A 25,587-nucleotide genomic window follows, 5' to 3' on the forward strand; every position below is an offset into this window, starting at 1 on the left:
CATTTCACAAAGACGGTGGTAAATCCTTGATCCTGAGCCAAAACACTACAGTTTAAAAAGACATGCAGCCATCCATCAGCATGTAACTCCTCCTAAAAAAAGGACAGCTCTGAACCATCCCGTCTGATGAACTCGTCGCGTTGACAATTAATGAGTGGACTTCAATTGGAACAGATGTTGGTATGACAGTCTCTGCACAGTGCATGGACACCAGATGGAAAATTAGAAGCATGCTTCTTAGCACTGCAGATTAAGAGTGGGTGACTCCAACCTAATAAGATGGATGGATTATAGATTTCAGCACATATTACCAATGAAGTGGAAATACGCCTGAGGGAGGCCAACTGTAAACGGCACGAAAGCCGAGTAATCATTGTGTCTGAAGAGGGACTGATGGAGGAAGCTGGTGAAACACTATCTTACGTTCACTTTAATGAGTCAATAATAGATTCCTACCTCTGAGAAATCAAACAGAAGGAGCTCAACGTTAACCACATTTTAGATTGCTGCTCACACACACAGGAGAGAAACAGTCAATATTGAAGATTCTATTCATAAATATTTACACTAGCCTGGGCCCTTTTCAAACTTGACTATCTATGGAATCTTAATCTATGGATTAAACTTCTTAAAAATGGAGCGTTCCATTTCTGTAGGCATAACAGGTATCCACGTCTCCCCAGATGGAAAACACGAGAAATTAAGTCAACAAAAGGGTTTAGTCACTCGGCTCGCTTGCTTGTAGTGATGAACCAGCAGAGAATTATCACGTGAACCAGCAGCTTGGAGCTTCAGCTCATTATTTAGCTGTCTGGCCTGAAACGCTCAATCACATTGCGTCGTTTTTCAGCCACGGCTCTAAAAAAAGAAAAGAAAAATGACCCACTGTACACTACCTGCCCAGCAACGAGTAGCAGAGAGACATCGTTAGCAACCTAAAAAGTGATTTCTTAATGCAGAGCTCACAGCTTGTCTTGTGCAACTTGCTACCTGAACCTAGTGCTTCACAGATGATTGGGATTGAACATTTTTAAAGGGATTGCGTAGGCTGTTTATTAATAAAAAGATGTACAATAGTGATTAGAATTATGATTTTGTCTGAGAGCACCTGCTCTAAGCGTTTTAGGAACTTGAATTACTCTCATTCAGTTGCCTTCAACCACATTTTTTAAGCCAGCCTTTCAACACAAACCTCCCTAAACTCTTTCTTAAATGCTGCACGGCCGCTAAGCCGAGCTCTGAACAATGCTAGTTTTAGAATTGTGTTCAACGACTTTGAAACAAGAGCGATTCAAAGGCAAGATTTGTGCTTTGAGTTCATTTAAAAAAGGTAAAGAGGGGAATGAGAAATTTAAGGTTCCCAAATGCACAGAGACAAAAAAAATTCAAAGTGCGGCATTTGAATCAAAGGGAATGGATGAAAGGCATGCCAATTCCACATTTAGCCAAGTCCACTGGGGCAGAGCCTTCTCTTTTATCAAAAACCCACTGTTCCCATCGACCAAAAATAGGGAAGGCACTGGGAGAACCAGGCAGAAACGGCAGGCAGCCGTGAATCCCAGAGATAAGGAGTAATTACTGGCACACAAAGAGCTTTGCTGTCATAACGGGCAGCTAATCAATCAGATATCACAAACACAAACACAGAGGACAAACAGCAGCAATAATTACAGGCCTAATCATCACAGACTGAGATCTCCATTGAAGGCGTTCTCAAAAGACTTCACGCCTCGATGCTTTATCGTGATTTAGATGAAGGTTTACTCGAAAGTTTATAGTCCAACCATTGATAAGGTGTAGTGAGGAAGGCGTATAAAACATACAGATACTCCTGATGACTCCTTGTGAAGGAACTCAACTCAAACGCTGTACAGCTCAGAGTACCAGTACAATTTGGAGCTACAGACAAGCATATACTAAATCCCCTACTGTGAGGCTCCAGGCTCAAAATCCTGCAGTAAAGGGTAAACTGAAGGCAGCTGGCCACAGTCATCTACAGCTTAAAAATCATCTCCTCTTCATCCGAACATCCACCTCCTGCAGGAAAGCGGTAAACTGAGAGAAAAAGCTCAATTAAGGTGCTACAATGGCCAGAAATTAAACCATAAAAGTGGATGTTAAAGACACAGCTGTGGACAATTACGCCGTCGACATGCAACCGATTCCCCTGGACAAAAAGTTGTTATTGCTCTGTCTTTGAGTGTAATGGCCTTGCTATGAGCTGTAGAGCCACTAAGAGACAGTAGAGAAAGCTGGTAAGACATTTACGCCTCATTGGCTTAAACATCAGTGGAAGCCACTCAATAACACTCCAGTCGAGAAGATACTGAGCACTTTACACACTCTCTCTCTTTGCAAACTCGACAATCATTAATACAGTGCGCCTACATCATAACGCAAGTTATTGCTGCCCCAAAGCTGCCATATCTGCACGAACGGACTTGCCACTGTGGTTCCCAAATCCTGAGGGGTCAAAATTTACTGCCAGGGCTGAGTAATTATACACCGTCTTCTGTACCGCTGCGGTCCCTTCATCATTATTTCCAAACACATGGCTGCCTCTGCCGTTTCATATTCTATGGCTATGAGATAATGGAAGAGAACAGAGGGCGAGTGCTTCTCTCTTCTTTTTTCCTCTCTTTATTTCTACAGTAGTGACAAAGCAATGTTTCATTCTTCCACAGGGGAGTCTTTGAGGAGGTAGAAAATCCCAGATCGTGTAGCCTCTTCACCGCGCACAGAGCACCGACACGTCATGTCTGCTTCCGACTCCAGCTATACAACTAACCGCCTGGCTAGCCCGAGCTTTCTTTTGTACGTGCATGAAAATAAAGAGCTGGTGCAGCTGGAGCAGCACGTAGCTGGTTAATACAGAATTAACTTTCCAGGCAAACATGCTCTGCTCTTTGAATAGCAATAAGATGTCAGGCCTCTGAGTCTTGAAGGCACCTTTCTGATAAGCAGGGTTCAGAGAGAAAACAACGAGTTCTTTATGCAGAAAAAAAAACCCTCAACTGTAGACACACAACTCATGGATGATTTCGCTTTCAGCAAACATTTCATAAGAAACTGAGCGTTCTGAAAAGCACATTAACATATACACAGGAACGAGGAGGAACTTCTTGTTTGTTCATTAAATGATAACCTGACATGATTATTTTGTTTTCATCAGATCTGACCTACCACGACACTAACGTATGAATAATACATACACTACCATTCAAAAGTTTGGGGTTTGCCTGCCACAAAGGCTTGATTCAGTGCAGTCTGATAAGAGGAGTGCTGTATATTTCTAAATGGTCTTGCTTGCTTTTTAGGTTGTATAAAGTCCCCTTTACTTTGTAAAAAGAAAAAGGGTTTGTAGACACAGAACAAATTCTGTACGACGGTTCAACCAGACTGAAAGAGCAGAAGACGACAAAGAAGGAATCAACAGTCCATGGTAAATGCATCAAAATGTGTAGATTTAAACAGAAACGGGTTTGTCAGCGTCGAGTGCACAATAACGCCTCTAACAATCTGGAATTAACTGGTGTTAAACTATTCTTAGAACTTCAAAATAGAAATCAAAGGATGGTTCACAGTTGATCATACTATACAATGACAAATCAGTTTAAACCTGTTCAATCGAACCGCTGAGCAGACTGCAGAGGGTCTAAAGAAAGACTGGTTTCCAAAATATTTAAAAGCAAAGTGCACTGTTGTAGTCCATTTGTGAGTGAGTGAGTGAGTGAGTGAGTGTCTATCTATCTATCTATCTATCTATCTATCTATCTATCTATCTATCTATCTATCTATCTATCTATCTATCTATCTATCTATCTATCTAGATACTCTGTATATTCCTAAAAAAACAAATCAGTGACAACAAAAGGGTAGAATCAGGGTCTCGTCTTCGTGCAGTCCAGTCAGCATGTATTGTTATCTGTCTGTGTCGATGAAGACCTTCTTTGTGTAGCCAATCAAAAGCGTTTATTTTAAACTTCCATAAAGCAGTAATGGTAGGTCCTCTATCATCAGGCAGACACATTGACTGACAGTCAGACAGACGCCTATGACAAACAAAGGAGGCGTAGAATGAATGATCAGTTTACAGCCACAAACTCTCGGGCTCTTTCTTCCAGACGTGCATGGCCACATTTTTGTGCTGCACCTTGGCTTAACAAACAAACTCCCAAAGCGAGGAGGCATCTTTCAGAGCAGGTAAGATTGACAGTTTGGTCATCTGTGCTTCTCTTTTTTTAGAGGCTGAATTTGTGAGACCCATTCTCCTCAATAGCATTGCTAACACTGACACAATGCACACATGTATGCAGACGGCGTTAAACTTGTGTTTGGAGAAACAGGCGAGGTATTAAGACTAAACCATTGTGTTGACATGCTCAGTATGCAGAGGGCGTGTATGCAGTCTGTTTGCTTGTTTTAGGGCCAACATTAACTTCCACTTAATTTTTATTTAACCTGACTGAACTAGTGTGACAGACTACATTGCTCATGCTTACAAAAGATACCGCCACATCGTCAGTAATTCGTGGCCCGATGTAAACAACAATTTCAGCAATTAATGGCTTTTTAGACCGATACTTGGACGGACTGATAAACAGTTGCAGGCCTGGTTATGCATTCTAAACGATAAAGAACAAATCACATCATATTATTTTCAGTAATAATATTAATTGCTTGTCCTCCGCAGCACAAGAAAAGAAGAAAAATGAAAAAGCAGCATCAAAGATCCATTGTCAGATCAGGTCTCCTTTGTGGAAGCTGCAGAGGAACATAGACAACACGAGCAACATGAGCTCAATGAATGTAACCCAAGGAGCGCTCGTTTGATGTGGCAGCCCTTAATGATCCACGCAATCTAATGAGCAACCATGTCAAATACAGATATCACCACAGGGGACTTTGCGACTTTGTAAAACACGGAAAAAGCTACTCCGTCATAACTGTGACTCTGCATGCATAATTGCACCGGAGGAAGAGGACATTGATTTGTGTGGTGGTGGTGGGGGGGGGTCAAAATTGCTGTGGTAATTTCCAGTAGAGGGAAGACAATGAGCCTTTTGTTATTCCTGCAATTAAATGTCACCCAAGACAATGGTGAAGCTTCCACGCTTTAGGGCTCCAGTGCCAAGGATGAAGGATTGCTCTTGGTTAAATGGAGAGTACTGTAGCTGCATGCGCCGCTTCTCATCACTCAGGCCAAGGCATCCCAAATGAATCCGAGCACGGGGATGAGTTTTGTTCGCTGTCTCAGACAGTGCAGAAAGTGCTTTTAAGGTCAAAACTGTACTCCGCGTTAACACAATTTTACACACTCGACATGTGCCGCCTGCTAAAACAGCTGTGTGACCTGATTTGGGTCTCATGGCATGAGGAGTTGATCGATCAGATCCACCTACATGAATGACACACCTTTCCAAACTGCTCCATTGTTCATTTATCAAACTTGTTTCCACCATCCCCCTTTCTGTCTCTGTCGAGCTGCTACAGTTGGCCTACTTCCAGGTTGTCACTAAAATAAACAAAGGAGCATTAAAATTATGGTCAACGATGATACAACTACATCAAAGCTATGCTAAGCAAGCGGAAAGTAGTAGTATGAGAAAGAACATGGTGTCTATGAACGCCATATGAGCAGAAATCTAAATCACTCATTCCACATTGAAAACACATAGTTGCCCTAATCCGACTTTGAAACTTCAGCAAAGATAAAAATCAAGCAGCACAAGCACTCAAAGATAATGCATCTGTGTGAAATGCGCAGTGATAGCATCTTAGTGGAAAACAGGGCTCCGGGCAAAGGGAATACATAAAAGGCAACAATGAGCTCATCTTGGATGAAAACTCCACACTCGATAGATTTGCAGTGGTGAATGAGAGCAAGGGCTTCCTCTCGCGTTCTTGTCTGGGCAGCAAATCTCCAAATCCCAGCCAGAGGGGGAAACAGACCCAGCACCCTATTACAGGGGAGCCTGAGAGATGGGACTGCACTTCGTTTGCAGACAAATTCAGCAGCCTTTGTCTGGCGGGCCCCATCAAATATAGCCCAGCCTTTGCTGGGAGTGTCATATAATGACATTACGCCAGCTCGAGCTGCAGCAACTGCAGGTAGGGTGTGTGTGTGTGTGTGTGTGTGTGTGTGTGTGTGTGTGTGTGTGTCTCAGATGAAAAGAGAGGGTGATGGAGAAGGAGAAAGAAGCAGATGACTCTCTCAGCCTGACTCCTGATTGAACTGAAGCCCAGAAATGCAGAAGGGAGAATCGTCCCTCTGATTTCCCTCTGCAAGTAAATGATGCTGATGCAGACAGCAAGACTAATGTCACAAGCTGTACAGCTAGCACCTCCAAAAGAGATGTGCTTTGTGCCAGTTTTCAGAGTCCCCTATTAAACCAAGAAGAGGGACGCCTTTGTTTAAAGATAAGAGTAATGTCATCCTTAACATTCCCAGCATTCTTAGAAATAACATGGTGCAGAGGTAAAATCACAGTCGTACCTTCAGAAGCAGCCCTGGTGACGAGGTGCGTTCACTCTTATTCTGGATGAAATTAACTTCTTATGAACACCTCAGCTGGACTTGTCCCAGTCTGAATGAAAAGGTTAATCGGGTTAAACCAACCGTCCCCTCTGAGGAATCTGCACAATGGAAGAACATCTGGCTAATGGCCACCTACTGGCCCAAACTATGACCTCACCATACTGCACCCTTGTGCACCGAGTTATTGGAAATGTTTGAATCACATCTTCCATCAGCTGTGTGGTGAGTTGCTGACACAGTGCTATTATCTTAAAAACAAATGAAGCTCATGGACTCATTAGCTAAATCTGTTCATAGAAAAATTATCTTTTTCAGCAGATATCTTAATCACTGCAAGGGTGAACTAGCAAAGCAGTGTTGTGTTGTTTATGTGCATTTATTCAGTTTGGGAAGCAAACTAACGTTGGCTGGGACTAAATGTCTGTGACAAGGCTATTACTAAGGTTTGGACTATTTGCTGGAGTAGTAAACTGGATTCCATAACATACGAGTCTACTGTCGTGACTGACTGTTTTCCAGGTATAGGTAAGATCCTTTGCATCTCCATGGAAACAGAGATCAGAACAGAAACAATGTGCAAAGACATTTTCATTTGGAGAGCTAATTGCCCCAAGGTATGAAGCTTTTGATTACGTGACATATTCAAGCTGGTAATTGTTGTGTAGTTGCAAGATTACATTTGAGGGTGAGCATTATCTTATTATTGGTACTTTAGTGACGCTTGCGGACCGAGGCGCCGCTTCACTTGTTCTGTCAATAATGACAGTAATGCACACCCTCCTGTGTAATGTTGGTTAATTGAGCCCTTCTATGGCTGTAATTTACCTGCAGTGGAACATATTTTTTTATTGTGAATGAATCCTGCTGATGATTCTGATCAATCAGTTTATAAAATGTCAAATGGTGGAAACGGCTCACGGTGGCAATTTGTCCAACCAACAGTCCAAAACCCTTCTGACATGGTACTGTCAAATGAGACAAAAAGCAGGAAATTCTGGAAAGAAAGTTGGTAATATTTGGCATTTTTGCTGACCTGTAATTTTCTGCCAGTCTACTAATCAATTCATCGACTAATCAGGTCAGCTCTAGATAAAAGGTGACGAATGTGAACTGAAATAACCCCAACAGTACTTCCCCACATTACAAAATCCATGCTCCTGAGAACCAGCGCTTTTTAGAAGCACTCCTATTCGCCATTTTAAAAAACAGCTAAATCACATAAAACCCCTAATAAAGAGGAAAATAGATGAATCCTGACAGCCATTTCCCATGAGATTTCACATCACATGACGTGCCAGATGGCACAGTAAGAGCATTATCAGAAAAAGAATATTCCTCAACAACCCCACTCGCACAGTGACTGGCCGTGGGGGGTTAACATGCAATCAAAGTGAAGAAACAGACTCAGACATAAGCAGAACCCTGCTTGTTTCAATACATAAGAGGGTTCCATACAGTGCTGTTCATCACTGATGCAGGGGTCCAGGTTTGTGTGACTTTTGGTAACGGGGATGACAAGTGAAGGATCTATGGAGGGCCTCTCTAAGTTCATCTTGCTTTGAAATCAGATTCTGGGTTGCTGTGGGGACCAGATGGGAGTTAGACAGATCACAGTTTGAGAACAAGACTTGCTTGCTAAGTTCCAAAGACATGCTCATGGGAAGAGAGCAGAGACTCATGAAAGAAACGAGCAAATAAGAAACCGACAGAGAGGAGAGTACCTCTATCAGTTTACCTTGTGGATTGAAAAAGTACGTTTCAAGGTCATGATAAGCGGTCATGGTAAATGGAATTCTAATGACTGTGATAATCGCCAAATTGGTGGAGTAATATTGCAAGGGAAATGTTGAAGTCTGAGGTCACTTATCTCTCCTGAGTGAAATCATATCAAGTGCCTAATGATCGCCTTCATATATTCAAATGAAGCTTTTGGAGCATTTTTAATGGAGAGGTGCGATCATCAGAGCGGGAGTCATTCCTTAAGTGTCGGAAATATCCTCTTTGGTCTTGCTAACTAGGGTGCATCTGCTTAAAGGGAAAACATGCTTTTGAAGGTCACAGGTTGAGATGAGAAACTCTGGGAGAGAAGAGGACACTGTCACAGGCCTGCATTAAAGTCACAGTCTTTGATTTTAGTGTCAAATGCAACGGACCACGGAGGCGGAAGCTGGAAGACCGTACTCACAAAAGAACAGTAACAAAAAGTACCACCATAAATAATATATCTATTGAAGCTCTTTACCTAAAACATTTACACATGAATTGAGAATTCATTATATTCCAAGCAGTGGCATCATTAGACTGAGGAGTTTAGCGAAGGGTCAAGACCAATCCAGGTAATTACCTACAGCTATATTTTTAATGGACACCGGGGAATTTTAAAAGGAGCCAGAAGTTACTTTACAAGATATTCACTCTAAAAGAGTACTCTTAAAAAAAAAATCATCCATCATCTCATATCTCATATTTCATGCTACAGCAGCCCTTCTGCAAAAGTAGCAGCTATTAGTTTTCACTGAAGCATAGCCAATGTAGAAAGGGATAGTAGGGAAGGTCCACTAAAGCCATTTTTCCACTGCATGTTACAGCTTGGCACAATTCGCTCTAGTTTGTCATTGTGAAAGTTGTAGATAGGACCTGCTACTTTTTTTGGCATCACCTCGTTTGAGGCTTAATCAACTAAGAAACCCGGCTACATCGAGGGAGTATCAACTGCGAGCAGAGTGATACCATGCAGGACATGACCAAAAAGCTCTTCCTGAGAGTGGTCATTACAAGATAGGTGAGGATGAGGCTGCACTCCACATCTGCTCTGAGGACTATTGATAACTTCAGCTTTACCCGGACTTTGCAGTGGTGGACTAGCATCAAAGGTGGTCAACTCAGCCCAGACAAGAGGGAGGGTCGTCATGATCCAGCCCATACATCAGAGACAGATCTTACAAAGCAGGAAAGTAACCATCATGATTCCTATCATCACTCAACAAATCATGAGGACACAGGAAACAAAAGATAGAAGCTAATCTTAAGGTCAATTTTAGCAGAGTGATGACTCCCATTTGTGGTTTGTCTCTATTCTAAATGAACTAAATTTGTGCTTGACCACTGGGCATACAAATTGTGAAATCACTGACTCGAGGAAGAGAGTGTAGTGCTTGTAATGCTTGATGTGCTGACATACAAATCAAAGTCCAAATCATCCGTACTCTGCCTGGTTGCATGTCATAAATTTCATAATTTGACATATCTCTGTACGTACCATCTACGTGTGACCAAAAAAAGATTGTGCATGTCCAAAGACACCAAAAGTAGCATGGACAAAGCATGTCTGCTTTGAGCATTTACACATATCCAAAGACACTGCATCGTTACCATGTTTTCTCCTGACAGAACAAGACGACATGAGAAATGTGCGGGATATGCTGGCGTCGCCACGACACCCATATGGAGGCTGACTCAGAGAAAAGTATTGAGGTAGACTGCCAAACTGCTGCTGTGACTCAAGAACCCAAGAATGGTTGCTTTACATCTCCGCCACCAAGCAAAATCACTTTGACAAAAGTGTGAACAACAAAACTAAAAAGCTTCTGAGAATGACAGCAAAGTTTTCAGGATATCAGTGGAAGGCAGGAAATGTCAGGGATATCAGTGGAAGGCTAAGACTAAGCCTCCAAATCAAGTGGGTTAGTCCATCCTGTGGTTGGAAAATGCAGACGGACCACGGTAGAGAGAAGAGGGAGTGTGGCACTTGGGACAATGATTAACATTTGGAAGGAAAGCTCCTATCCTCCTGTGGTGCTACATGTCTCAAGGACACATTAAATTGAAGAGCTGGCCGAGGGGGTGGGGGGGGTGGATCATTTTATTCATTCATTTCAGCAAATCTGTTCTGAAGACTTGGCTAGATCAGGAGGATGCATCATAAAAGGCAAAGTGAGTAGGCAGGCTTGTGTCTCTGCAGACTGAAGTGCTGAAAGATGAGACTGCAAGTGAGAAATGCAATGAGAAAACCCAATATACTGACCTCATCTTGTTGCATTAAAGCCGTGATTATGCATAATACAGCTCGATATGTTATAGTTCATCTGTGAACAGGAGTCTATAACACACGCACGTATTACATAATTGCCAGGAGGATATTTAAGGCTGATGACACAATACACGGTCCAAGTTAAGAAGGCAAAGGTGTATATAGTTTTTTCGAAGCAGTAACCCTGAGGATGTTTTAGGAGGTAAAAATGGTGCAGTAAAGCGGTCAGAATGCTTCAAAAAAGGGGGCTTTCAATGCAGTGCCTGAAGCCCCCTCCCACCACCCACAGCTCAGAAGCCAGAATTGGCAGAGCTGCATCTGAAAATTCATGCAGCGATCGGTCAGGGGTGCAGAGGACAGAGAGTAGGCAGAATTTAAAAGTCTCTCTCAAGCCCCCCGCCCCCTTTTTTTTTTTTTTATTCTTCACCCAACTACTTCAGTCACTTTCCACATGTACAATCAATTGGAACACCATGAATGGCTGCAAGAATAGATAGTTTGAAAGTGTGGGTAGTTATCTGGGTAGTGTGGGTAGTTAGCATGCAAAAGCTACAAAGTTATACTTTTGCCTGCAGACATGCCTTTCAGGTGTGATCGTTTATACCCAGAGGAGAGTAGGATTTCTTTTTTAAGAGAGGACCTTCACACACCTTCGCACACTTTTATGCCTGTACTTTATGCCACTAAGAGCAGTTATATTTGTCAAATAAAAGGTGAGGCAATCTGTGATAAGCCTATAATCATGTGCTTGAGTTGATTTCTTAAATCTGCGACATCTTAAGGCCGAAACAAACGTTTATCTAATGGCCTGCGAGTCCACTGATGCCTGCTGTGGGTTGCCTGGAGCCACAATGAGTCATGCTATTCTCAAAGCACTTCTTAGACTTTTTATAGCAGCAGGTTAGCTGCATGCCAACGATGCCCACAGTTTCCCACGGGGAGAAACCTGTTCTCAGCGAGCACTCACATTACATTGTGCCTTCTGTCACTCTGTCTGGCATGGAGACGGTAGTGGAAGGCAGGTGTTGAAATACTGACACTGACCTAAGACGTTTTGGTTGACATGAAAGCAACTCTGGTATACCGTCGATTACTGCGTGGTCTTTCATTGTATTCATACACGAATCAATCCAATGTCAAAACTAAATGTTTAGACAGCTTCTCCTATCCTGACTGAACTTCCACACATCCTTGCAGGGGTTAAAAACCTCTCACATTGGATATTAAACATCTATAATGGATTTTTAGGGGCTTTTAACTTTCTTGATTAATTTGATTCAGGTGATTAATTCCAATTTCGATTTCCCTCCCTTCTCCTGTTCAGCAGAAATCTCACCTTTGCCACGCAGAGATCCAGAACTGTCATCTCTTTTAGAGGTCAGCAAAAAAAAAAAAAAGGTCTGACAGAGGAACACCTTTATGAATAGAGTTAACATCTATTCACAATGGAACAGACAGATTTGACAAATCAAATCCATGGATAATTCATTGCTGATCATTTAAAAAGTTCAAATGTTGTATTTATCTGTCAATAAATAATGCCTTTTCTTGCTTTTAAGACATGCTCTGAATTGTTGGAGACGGTGGTGTACATTTCTGCATTAGCTTGCAACCTACCTGCAATAAACTCTACAGTCCACTGTGGTCCTACTATCAGGCCCATTACAGCCTCTCATCAGGATAAAACTCTTTACTCCATCTTGTTTCATATCTGGTGTGGCTCGTCCAGACTACCTGCCAGCTGCTCTACTTGATAACCAAGATGATATGACAGCCGTCTGACAGGCTTGTCTTTCTCGGGCAGTCATAGATTGACAACCTATTCCAGCTGTCATTCTGTCCTGCTTGACACCACTCCATTCGTCCGTCTGTCATTTCCCATCCTCTGCCCTGAGCCCCCGTCCACACACTCTTCTCTTCAACTGCTCCTCCATTCGCCTGTGCCTCACAACAAAAGAAAGCGACCCCTGGGCCGCTGTGTCCTTGCCTGGCAGTCAGCTGTTCTGGCGACCTGAAACAAAGTCGTGGCCTTGTGACCATAATGTTCCGTAATGTCACACCAGGTGTGCTTGCCAGTGGCGAGGCTGTGACAATAAAGTCATCCCCCCTCTCGATGGGCCGTCGAGAATGAACACAAACACAATGGCTGAACAAAGGACACATCTGCACCAGAAAAATACATGAGACCTTGTGCTGCCAAAATGGAAAGATGCCCCTTTGGCAGACATACAACTGGCAGAGTAATGTAATACTTACAAATAATTATTTTCAAAACACAAGCAAAATTACTGAGCCAATCAAGGAATTCATCAGGATTTGTTCTGAATATTTAAAACAGGTGACAATCGAGTAAAAACGTCTAACAGTTCATTCCATTTTTCGCTCCACTTTCCGTCCCTTAGACAAGAGGGCAGAGTTTACTGTAAACTGCACTGAATACTCCCCACCGTGTTGCAGAAATGTATTTTAACTGTGTAGGAGCCTGAAAATTTAAGATAAAGTCTGAAGCAAAAAAAAATCACCAGTTTCATCATCCCATTGTGAATATTTGTCAGGTTTCATAGCCTTATGTGCCCTCTTAAACAAAAAAAAAAAAACACAGCGAGTCCTATTTATATTGCTCCCTTTAGAAAGTCACCCTCTGCGTTGGATATATCCTCATTTTTAATAGCTATGGGAAGCCATTGCGTGGACCCTCGGGGACCAACTTAAGTTCAGGCCAGTGCATTGGTCAAGGGCAATAGTAGGAGTATTTTTCATTCCTTTGGCACCTCTCTACCGATGTAGGAAGAAACCAAAGCACTCAGAACAAATGGATGTAATCCCAGGGGAAACACGCAAACATAAAACTGAAGGGACGACATTCTGGACTACGACAATATGCTAACATGAGGATTTACTGTGGCATCCATAAACTGCAGACGTCATGAAACTGTTTCTAGGAAATGTAAAATATCTGAGATTGTCTTTAGTTTGGGGTTTAGTGTATTTGCATAGTGATAAAAGACTAAAACGGACCAGTTTGAATTGCCATAATTGCTTACAGCAGCTTAAACTATAGAACATGCATAAGACAGAATATTATGCAATAGGCTCACAGAGGTATCACCTTGGAAATGGCGGGGGAATGAAAGAGTCGCAGTGAAGACATGACAGAATGTAAAAGACAACAGAACACGAGGCATTTAAGAGGTGCCAAGCTGATTGCTAGCCAATCATCTAATCAGAGATAGGGCCAGTGTGAAAAATGAAGTGGGAACTTAAGAGATAACTGGCTCACTGAGAACCCAAATGACTAAATTATTATACCAAGAAGCGCAGTGTGGCTATTACTACCTGACCTTTATAATAACCTCTACTTTGGGATTAATTTGATTAAACCAGCTCTTAGTCATCTACCTGCTGATGCTAAACAGTGAATTCCTAGGGAGTTTCTGCAAAATGCTGGAGGGATTATATTGAAAGGAGAAAAACTGCTCAGGAATAAGCTGAGTTGAGCTATTTTAACTATTCAGTAATGCTTTAGAGATGCTTTAAGCAGCTGATCTTATTAAATGGGCTCTGCTGTAAGTAGTCCATCAGCTACAGAAGACATTCAATTTAACCCGAGGCCAAGTCGGACAAAATAATACATCAACCCTATCCTCGCTGCATAAAAACATAAGCACAGACATTACACGCGTACATGCACACACAAACAGAGTGATGAAGCTGTGTTTGGAACAATGAAATCTTTGGCTCCACCACCAAAACCTCCCTCAGATTGGATGCCTGGCAGGCATCAGTTTCTTCTCTCCCTCTCCGCCTCCTACCATCCTACCACTGTTTCTCTCACTCCTCCTTTCTTCTCCTCTCTGTATGCAGGTGCGCTCGCCCACAGAGCTGCATGCTGACTCTTGTCAGGAAGAGGACAGGGATGTATGATAAGCACAGATCCTCTCTCTGTCCCCAGCATCAAGGACCACTTTAAAGTGAGGACGAGTCAATATTCAGGAACTGTCTAACAGGCATAGACACAGCACTGGAGTGTGTTTTCTTGTGCAGGTGGAACTTCCCTCAGGATGAGCCTTACTTTAGTGTTGAGTGTGCATCATCCGCACCTGTTGAGGTCTCATTGTTTAGACTTTTATGGTGTTCTCATCCTTAAAGAACACATGCAAAGTCTGTGCAAAAACTAGGGCTACTACACACCCTGCAAACCCAATAATACTTGTCCAACATGTCACTGAGATGGAGAAGTGAATGGATGCCTGGCGCTTAGTGTGACGACTGACCTTCTGCTGCTGATGCACAGAACGCTATAAGTAAACACACGAGAGAACGCAATCGCACAGGCATCCCAAAAAAAGGCAGCGCCATCAGTTCCGGCCTTGCATTTGTTAAGCGGACATGTCGATCCTTCTGTTTTTCCCCGGACGGATGGGTTCTGCAGGCAGGCTGGGTGGGTGGTCATGGAACAACAATCACATCAAAGCGCGTATGACAACGCAGAACAAACAGCTTGACAAAAGCTGCATCAACCACGCATCTCTGCTCGGCATGTGCGCGTGCCGCTATCCGAGTGTGTGTGCGAGCACGCACGAGACAGGGTTCGTCCAGTGTTTCCTGTAGCGCTGTCTGTAGATGAGAACACAGGGGATAAATTTAGTTCTGCTACCTGGGTTTGTTTCTGGACCCAATCCAAGATCAGTTCCAGCAGAGGATACAGTGTTAGACACAATGCTATTTGGACATTTTTATCAAGACATACTAGGTCTGCACGCAGAGAACAGAGCAACTAAATCCATGTGCACCTTCTGAAATGTACTTACTGAAGCTCGCTTTGAAATTAACACTATACAACTAGGCTATATCAACACAGAATTACTGACATAATCCCTGTGTCAGAGCGAGTCTTCGAAATAACACCTTTCTTCATCCAACCTTTCAGGTAACATTTTCAAAGCTGAAAACTTGTTGTATTAAGACTCAACGGTTCAGTGCAGATAACAGTGTTGCACTAAAGCCATCGGCAGCTGTGAGGAGACTACCTGTGCTACAGGTGATTCCTGCAAACACAGACGTGAAGACCTTGAAAAGAAATTCACAGAAATCTTCTTTATCTTTCAAATTATTTTCTTGTGTGTTGGTCGACCTTCAAATCCATCTGATCTGTCATTTGGAAACAGATATTAAGCACTATACTACAAGAATCTAATGTATGACTTTTCATCTACATTTTCCTATGTGAAGAGACATATTTTTGCTATGGAACCATGGCCTTAAATAAAGTAAATATAACTGTGGCTTAATGCAACTCTGGAGACCCACTACAGCACAGGGAACATTTATATCCTATATGTGGAGATATAAGCGCCAAGCTTGGACGTAATCAGTTGGTTGTATTGCTGCCATGTCTCAAAGTTATAGGAGTACACGATTGCCCTCTTTAGACTTCAATAAAGAGCTGGAAGAGTTGGAACGCGGTGCTCACAGCCATCAGAGGACAATGCTCTTAAAATCTCATTAGCGAACAACTGCCAAAACTAGCAAGAAGACTGTGGTTCAAGAAAGGTGAGGCGGAGAACCAACTCAAGGTAATTTGCAATGAATAATAGCCGCGGCTACATTGTACTGTAGCTTATGCAAGGAGCGGGCTGTGCTGAACTTCTCACACCTCTTTGTAATTAAATGTAAAATCAAACAAGCGCCCTGTGAAGCTCATCATGTGCGGACATGCACGCAAACACAAATATTGCTCTGGATGTGCCACAGAAGCAATTCATCCCGTTAACAAATTGAGCTACCTCTCAATGCCATTATCCTCCATCAAGACATCTGTGACTCGTGTGGCCTCCGGGCTGCTGACAAGCAGCTCTTGTTAGGTGGCAATCTTGCAAATATGTTCAGAATGGCCCGGCCAAATTGGCTGACAGGCAAATTGTGGGCTAAAAGCTAGGCCGTCAGCTAGCACAATTCAGCGCAAATGAATCAACCCGGTCCCTTTCATCTCTGTAATGTACACATTTCGTCTGTTATTGGTCTCTGGGGATAGCTTGCAACGAGCTTAATGCACACATTTCTGCAGATCCTCAGACCAGGGGGGATGGAAACAGAAAGATGAAGCAATCAAGTGACATAGAAATGATCTCGATTTATAATGAGCAAGCTTAAGTATTAGCCTTTATTCAAGCTAAATGGTAACGCAGTCCAAAAAAAAAAAAAAAAAAAAAGTACTAAAATGAGGTTGCTTGGATGCATTTTATTGTGCTAGCCAGTGTGTCCCTGTGCCTACTGCTCCTTCCCATCTCAGCTCGTATACACTTGCCCCAGGTGCACTGGAACAGATCTGTCGGTGTCCACACACACACACACACACACACACACACACCTCGGATTCACAGTCTCCTCCTGCTATGCCTGACACTAGTCCGCTGGGAGGCCCGGCCTGAGAAATAGCACTTAATCATCAGGGGCTTGACATCAAGTCTACTGACTGAGGCGAAAGCAGCACATAAAAAAAAAAAAAAAGTCCTGCCAGGGAGTGCGTTAGCTTTTCTCTTGTCTTGTAAAAAGGTTGGGACGTGAGGCAGCCGGCCTGCTCTGCAAGGCTGGAGCTGAGACAAAAGAGCTGAGGCACGCTGTGAAATGGCTAATAAGTTGCCGCGGTAACTCCAATCTATTAAACAAAGAATAATGTAAGCCTGGGAAGCCCACCTTTAATGGCCCAGGATGGGCAGTCGCCAACATTTTTCCTGCTGCAGGTAACCGGACACCGTCTCAACGCTGAATATTTCATAAGCTGTTGGACAGTCAGTCGGGGGGGGACGGGGGGGGTTTAGGCAGGGATCACAGCTCCAGCCAAGAGTCTGGTAGGAAGATCAATCATGGCTTATTCTCCATTTTCCCACACTACTGCACCGGCTGAAGTGTTGCTATGCCAGCAGCCGCTCCTGGGATAGCCTAATCTACTTTGAGATAGACATCCTGTTTTTTTTGTGTGTGTGAAAAAGACAGAAATGGAGGAGGCGACAGAGGGGGGGGGTACATAGGCAAAGGCTGCTACTTTCATTAATTTTGCTGGCATTTCGGGGGGAAAAAAACACTGAGGTGGTAACGTCACTTGTGAGGAGACTTCATTTTCACAGCACTTAACGACTTTCAGCAGCTAGACTGTATTATCAAGGAAGGGTCAGGAACACTTTCTTGAGGTGTTGGCTGATATCAAAGCGTTGTTTGCGATAGCGGAGGATTGCGGAGGGCATGTGTGAAACTACTGACATTTGAGGCCGTTACATCACGCTTCTCCTGATTTTAGAATTAACAATCAAACGCAGGCGAGTATCGCTGGGAGTTTTTGTTGAATAAGGAAAAAAAAGCGGAGGAATAATTCAAATGTGCTGCGCCCAATTTTTACAGAGCACATAAGCAAAAATAAGTCCATGTGTATTTGGGTTTTTTTTTGCGAGCCTTTGCATATGGGGTGGCTGCTTAAGCTACCGAGCTAAACACCGTCCCAGTCCATGTGTTTTGATAGTTTTACAGCATGTTCGGCACTTTTCCAATGGGCTCTTGGGTTGAAAATCTTCTCTTAACCCGGTAATGCTGTTGTAGTGTGTGTACACCGATTGAACAGTCACTCCAGCAGCAGATGGTACAAACGCTACAATCCCAACTGCCCTTTACAGGAACCTGAACATAACATGTCAACTGACCTAAAACAACTTTGAAACCTCCATCTGATCTGCTCCTGAACTTGCAACTCCATCATCAATTAACCCTTGCAGCAGATAAGGTGATTCTGACCTGTGGCCCTCTGCTGCATGTCATCCCTCCTAACTCTCTCTCCCTACCTTCCTGTCACTCTTCAAAATAAAAAAATAAAAAAGGTACAAAAGCCCAACAAACAAACAATTTGCTGTGAAGTATAGCTGCTGTTAATGTTCAGTTTGTTAGCCAGGCTGCCCGGACGGTGAGCTCAGAGCACAGAGGGAGTGTTAGTGTTTATACCAGAGGTGTTTTGGACCAACATTTGGAAAGAGGGGGTTTTCAGGTACAGGCTGCAGGGGGGATGCTGATGGGGAGCGGAGCTTGGCAGGCGGCAATGTAACTAAGCTCAGCAGCATCTGTGGACATAATGGCAGAGGAGAAAAGACCGAAGAGGACGTTGACGGAGGAAGCCAAGAAGAGAACGAAGAGAAGAAAGTGACTGACTTTTAGTCGTTGGAGAGAGCTTGGTGAAATAAAAGGCTGAAAGACAGACGCTGAGCTGGGCTGACTGCTTTTAGACTAATGAGTAATATCAGCTGGCTGCTATGATGTTGCACTTGCTTCATGTTTGGCTGTTAGCAAAGTTGTCAACTTGCTACTTTTTGTATGATTATATCATAAGTAATATAATCATAACAAATACACATGTATAGCTGTCCATATTTAGCACAGTGTGATTACACTCTGAGACTGAGGGTGCTAAATCTCAAAATACCAATTTCTCCATCATGTCGCTGCAATGGTTGAAAACTAAAAGTATTCACAATCACGTGAAGCAGCAAAAAGTAAGCAAATCTAACAGTGACCTGCCAACTTATTCATTGCAAATTACTTTAGCACCACGTATGTGCAAACACAGCACGTCAGTGGACTTAAAGCTAGTAAGCCTCATGACCACACCAGACATCCATCGAGACCTTGAACAAAACTCCAGTCATGCAAAGAAGCAGCAGTTGATGTCGACCGGTCGAAGAGATAGCAGGAGTGCAAGTGTGTGTGTGTGTGTGTGTGTGTGTGTGTGTGTGAGTGAGAGTGTGTCTGTGCTGCTATATCCAAGTATCCAGCTCATTATTAGCCTGACAGAGATGCTTCTTCTTCCCTCACTCTACTGTCAGAACGGACTCTATTTCCTGACATAACAAAGGTAGATAAAACTTCCAAGGAAAGCTTCCCATCCAGTATGTACACACACACACACACACACACACACACACACACACACACACACACACACACACACACACACAAGCTTTCAGTCTAGTTAAAATTCCTCCACTAACTCAATACACTGGACAGAGATTTTGTATGGAAGTCGGAGAGCAGGAGCTCATCTTTGTCTTTGTCAGCTTGGCAAATCCTGATACTTAAAAAGAAAAAAAAAAGGATATATTTGTAGCAGCGGGGCTCAGGAGTTACATCTACGCATGGTAAAGTCTCGTAGGCAGTCATAACATTGTTCTGAGCTAAACCATCCGCTGACTCATTGACAATTACAAAGATTGAACATTAATTCGGAGTTGGTTACAGAAAGTGAAACTTTAGAAATGAGTTACTTTCATGAATGAAGACTCAAATATCACTTGAATGGCAGCCAAAGCACCCCCTCTGGTCTTCAGATAATCAGCGAGATGAGCACAGCAAGATAACGGGCAAGTCATATTAGGGACTCGCCTACGAAATCAGTACAGCATGTGCTGTTTGCATATCGTGAAATAAGCCTGACATTTTGCAGCTTGTAAATCCAATCTTGATTTTTCAAATTGCCAGCTCGTTTAATGTAATGGTTAGCTGCAGATAATTTGAAGCTGTTCGCAGAGAGAGGGGAAAAAAAATAATCAATAACAGCATCCAACAATTCAGATGACAACAGCCCTAATCATGTATATCTGGAGGGGAGGAGGCGGCCGGAAAAAGGCACGTTTTCTTTTCACATCGTCAAAGGTGAGGACGTTCGAGCACATACATTATCATGAAAACATGCTTACAGTCAGATCTCCTTTACAAGAAGGAAATACAGAATAAATGTTTGTATAATGTTCTATTAAACTATTCTCAGCAAAAAAAAAAAAAAAAAAAAAAAAAGGTGTTCACTGGGGTCAGGGTTATGTTTTAATCTATACAATATCTGGAGTGTTATGGCTGCCATACGCTCTGAGGAATTCCTGAGAGAGTTCTCAGTAAGCTGACTAGGATGACACATGGGGTCAAAAGATAAGTGGAGAGGGGGCAGATGATGCAAGGTTTAAATGTATATAGTCCACGATCGATATTTTTCATATTTATTTATTTATTTATTTATCTATTTATTTATTTATTTATAATATATATATATATATAGATATATAGATATTATTATTATAGATATAATATATATATATAATCTGTTTTTATATGTGTAAAAAAAATCATAAAATTATGACTACCTGCGGTCTCTAATGCCAATCCCAATTAAGTGGACCATCCTCAGATATGACATCACTTTGTGCCTGCGATAGAAGATCTCATCTGAGCTTTGCTTTGTTTTTAAGGTCCAAGAGAACAACAGATGTAGACTGCTCGTCGCTGCGAGGGATTCTTAAACTTTTGAATATCAATAGGGTGCTTTTCTTTTCCTGTGACATGTTGCCAAAGAGCTGTGTGCAGTTTTAACTCTGTGGAAGCCGATACTCCTTTACAGGCTCCTGCTGAAGCTCCCACTTTCACTGTGAAGAAGTGCAACAAACCACAGTTAGACATACCAAGTGTGTGACCACCCAGGACGCTAATCAGATGTAGGAAGGCTGCGAACAAAGAATGCAGCTTTGTGACACTGTGTGTTGATAACACCGTGGTCAGCACGAGGTGCAAATTCCAGTCTCCGAGCAGGATCAAGCTCTTCTGAACCGCTGGTGGCCCTAAGCCGTGGCCTCTTGGCTCTTAAACGCAATCAAGTTATCACCATAATTGAGGAGGCGAGTGTCACCCTGAACAAGACGGAGCACCTGTCCTTGGACATTAACAGATGAATGCATCAGTCGTGTTGAATGCCACAGAGTGGGATGAGAGCAGTGCACTGCAAACCAGGCAGACACTTGTGGGCCCATGTGACACTGATACAGGGCGGAATAATCCTGCATTGTGATGACAGACAGACCAGACCGGATCAGCTGGCTTCCGGGTTTTAGAAGCAGTCTAGCATGCAGTATATATACACACATATAGAAAACCCTGAACAACAAGTTATGTTAAACTCAGAGGGAGGAATCTACTATAGCAATAAAAAAAACAAAAAAAAAACAGCCTCAATCAATTCAATCGACCGCAGCTGAAGCGAGAATCCCCCACATCAAGCAGCCGCAACCATTTCAACTCGACCCGCTCCCACTGAATTGAGTTATCTCAAAAAACACGTGCTGAGCTCGGAGAAACCCGCGCGTGACTTCCTCCCGGGTCTCTGCCATCTAAACAAAGTTGTGGCTCGCGGGGGGAAGCCTCCTCCGCGCGGCTATCAGTCAGAGTTATTATTGGCTGGATGCAACATTTAAAAAATAAAAAAAACTAATAAAAAACAGAGCAGCCGAGCTAAGCCGGGTGTCACATTTTGAAACGTCAAGGTCTCTCAGACGGAGACAGCACCGTGGCTGTCACTGACTGACCACCCCCACAGAAGTGTTCGTCCCAGCGACATCTGTCGTTGGTCCGTGTGAGGAAACTGTTTGTGTTGACTGTGAGCGGCTAACACAAACCTTCACAGAAGTACTTAAAGCGGTGTCAGGAACAGTCGCTGCTGTAGTGCTGAGTTCTGGAGAGTGAAATATTACAGTTGAATTCATGTTATCTTTAATTTTTCTTTTTTTTATGACCCTCAATCTCAGTCTTTCATTGCCACTACATGCAACTGTTCCCGGGGTCTCAACCTGACCTGAGGAAACGTTAGCTAGCTTACCATGGATCAAACTCGTGGATGATGCTCTCGAACCGGATCACCGCGAAAAGTCTGGAGCTGAATCCTGCCAGGCAGGCCAGAAACAGAATGCTAAAGGAGAGTAGAGACTGCCACCCTGCTGGCTGTGTCAGTCCGCCCGACAGGCCTCCTTTACCCCCTCCTCCACCCGCGGCGCCGGGTCTGCTGTTCCCGTGCACCGAGCCCCCGGCATTGGTGGACGCTTTGTGCTTGCCGTCGCTGGCTGCGTGGTGCTCCGCCATTTCTGCGTGCGGCGTCGGTTGAAATTTGATAGAGCGTCCCTCCTGCCACGCTCCCCGTGTCTCCCTCCACTCCGCGCTGTGTAAACTCCCTCAGTCTGTGCTCCGCTCTCCTCGGGTATTCTCTCTTGCGAGTCTCCCAGGTTTGTTTTAATTCAGTATTGCTACTCCCGGAGACCGCCGTTACATCCCGAAACGCACACTCATGCGCCACATACAGAGGCTGCAACAGTCAGTTCGCTTCACGATTGAACGCCGGTGGAAAGGGGCGGGAGGGATGCGGAGGGCGGGGAGTAAGAAAGCTCCGGCGGCCTCTCACAGATCGACAGGTACGAAGGGGCGTGGGGTTGTGTATTTAAGCCAATCAGAGAAAACCAGTGGCCAGATAGACAAACAAATCCACCAATGGGGACACATTAATTTATGGCTGCGACTCATTGAAATGAGGATTATCCCCTGTTATATATATAAAATTGAGTCATTCTGGTGCTCACTATAAATAAAATCCGTATTACTCGGCTTAAAGTTGGAGCTGAATTAGTCATTTTTCATAACAAAAAGAAGATCATGTGCACACAGCCAAAATCCTAGAAGGAAATAGTTTCCATGTTGCTAAAAAGCTATAGGCAGGTGTGTGAAGATGAATGTTCTCCCTGTGTGTGCAATATTTCTGTTGCCCTTGGATGTTCTGGACTGGGTAGTGGAGTGGTAATAAAGATTGATGTGTCTCATCATTATTATGTCCTGCAGCAAAGACAGGAACACGGCATTCATCATTCTCTTAAACTCAGGGTGTACTTTCACAAGTTTCCCCAAAGCTCTGAACACCTATGCTGGAATAAGACGCCCCTTTTTTTAACAAATAAATGCTCAACTTTTTCTTTTGATTGATTGTATACATTCATTTTGTGCTTGCACAGTTTCATATAACCATGAGACAGGGCCAGGAAGCGTTATTGATTTATCTAAGATGCTATTCTCTCCCAAAGGGGTGAAAACAATAGTCCAACACTTCTCTTCGGTGTAATATTATAGAAAGAGACAACTTTGTTTTGGAGTCAGAGTGGACAAAAAATCTTTTTCTCATCACCTTGAACATTTGTTCCACATAATGCTGCTTTATCTAACGTATCTAACCTACAGCGCGGTGCTTCATCTTACACAGACGGGTGTAGCATTGTTTCCAAACAAGTAGTAACCGAATCACAGGCCTCCAGAACATCATTATAAACTCATATTATGGGTTTATAGCGTTTATGTATTGCACTTGATTTCAGTACCCATTACTTTGGGTAATTTATTCTTAAATAGATTCTGCACACTCAGGCAATAACTACTTATCAGAGTATCTATGTTTATGTCAAGGGATTGCATGCTTTAGTTTCTGTTGTCTGTTGTTAATTATAATCTACTTCTAAGTAGCTTTGACGTGATAATAACTCATTTGCTGGACAAAAATTGCACAGATTGGTCCAAATTCTCATCCTTACTTTCCATAAACAGTGTTTACATCTACCCTGTCACACTTAAGATCATGATTTAAAAAATGTAAATGAAATATTCATGCAGAAAAATTGGACAGAAGTTTGAAAGCAGCTTAGCACAGCTTTGGATCGAGGCTATCTTCTGGAAAGACGAGGAGGAGATAAGAGGCAGATGAGAATGTGGCATTGGAGAGACGGGGGAGATGGAAGGCCGATAATAAAGGAGGGTAAAAGGATGATTATGAAAATTGATGGGGGTCATCATGGAGAGTAGACGGAGTGGCAGGCGAGGATAAGAGTTTTGAGCTTGCAAAGAGATTACAGAGCCCAGAACACAGTATCACACACATGGCATCAGAGGCATATGCTACAGCTGCAAGTCGGTGCCAATTCATGCACACATGACACACCCACACACACATCGCACACAGGCAACACTGTGTAAAGATAAAATGCTTGCAAACACATGTAATCCCACACACATACAGGCGCATGCACGCTGATGAATACATGCATTCATGCACACACATGCACACAGCTCCTATATCATTCATCATAGCCTGCTTATGCCATGATGAGTACACTATCCCTTCACCCCTTCCCCTCTACCTTCAAATTTTGAATGAATGACCTTTGGGACAAATGGAAATGCAGGCTGTGAAGATTGCTTCAATCGCATCTATTGTCAAAAGGCCAAGCCCAGATGAAAGCCAGCCAAAATGAGTGCTGTTGCCAGGCAGGGCAGCTTTGCTTTCCTTCGTCTCCAGAGGCAGACTTGAATGTTTGTGTTTGCTTTGTCTTTCTGTGTTTTTTTCCCCTCTCAAGAACATTACAGACTTGCCGACGTTATGCTTGGCATTCTTAGGTGTCGGCGCTTCTTTGCTTTGCCAAAGGCCAGTTGTGCAAAAAAGAAAAGAGAAAAAAATAAGGCTCAGGATGCCTGGCATGAAATGCTCTTTGCACCTTTCTCCCTGTCATCTCTCTGTGCTTTGACTGCATGTAAGAATTGGAGAAAGCAAAACAGATAGAGGTGTTGCAACTGGTCAAAGTGATTTTAATCATTATGCCCTTTTTTACACTTTTTAAAGGTAAACTGATGTCACTGGACATTGTGCAACCGGCGAGTTCTGGTAACTATAAACAGCATCTGGCATTATCCAGGTGCAGTATTGACAGGATTCAGTGATTTGTCTCTTGATGCATAATCATGTCAAATCTCCCAATCAATTGGAAATGGTGTTATGTAAGCATTGGTAACAAAGCAGAGGATCCTTTGTGAATATCCTGTCTCCACAAATCCACCAATATAACACAGATGTGAAGTGCACATTGTGAAGGAATGTAATGTTGTAATTTGATTTTTAAGGCAAGGATGCCTGAGCAGCAGACCCATCATGTTCCCAGATTCCTGACATCCTTGCAGCACACATCAGTGAAGCTGTGTAATGGAAGCTGGAGGGGGGGAAAAATCACAAATGAGAATTATAGATCCATGTTTTATCTATACACTCTTTGCCCTATTGAGGGTGATTAGCAGGGACTGGAGCCTTTCTCAACATGTCGTCGGTGGAAGGCAGGAAAACACTAAATTGATTGCCAATCCA

General features: G+C 43.1%; 1 protein-coding gene across 1 annotated transcript in view; it reads right to left on the minus strand.

Moving 5' to 3' along the window:
- LOC104922533 (dolichyl-diphosphooligosaccharide--protein glycosyltransferase subunit STT3B) overlaps nt 1-22,791 on the minus strand; it is a 75,540-nt gene extending 52,749 nt beyond the window's left edge. The window contains exon 1 of the mRNA XM_019264225.2: nt 22,243-22,791. Within this exon, the coding sequence (XP_019119770.1) occupies nt 22,243-22,502 (260 nt within the window). The 5' untranslated portion in view covers nt 22,503-22,791. The remainder of the gene's footprint in view (nt 1-22,242) is intronic.
- Between the last annotated feature and the right edge of the window lie 2,796 nt (nt 22,792-25,587).

Source organism: Larimichthys crocea, chromosome XIII (genome assembly GCF_000972845.2).
Source record: "Larimichthys crocea isolate SSNF chromosome XIII, L_crocea_2.0, whole genome shotgun sequence".
In the NCBI taxonomy this organism is placed as follows: domain Eukaryota; kingdom Metazoa; phylum Chordata; class Actinopteri; family Sciaenidae; genus Larimichthys; species Larimichthys crocea.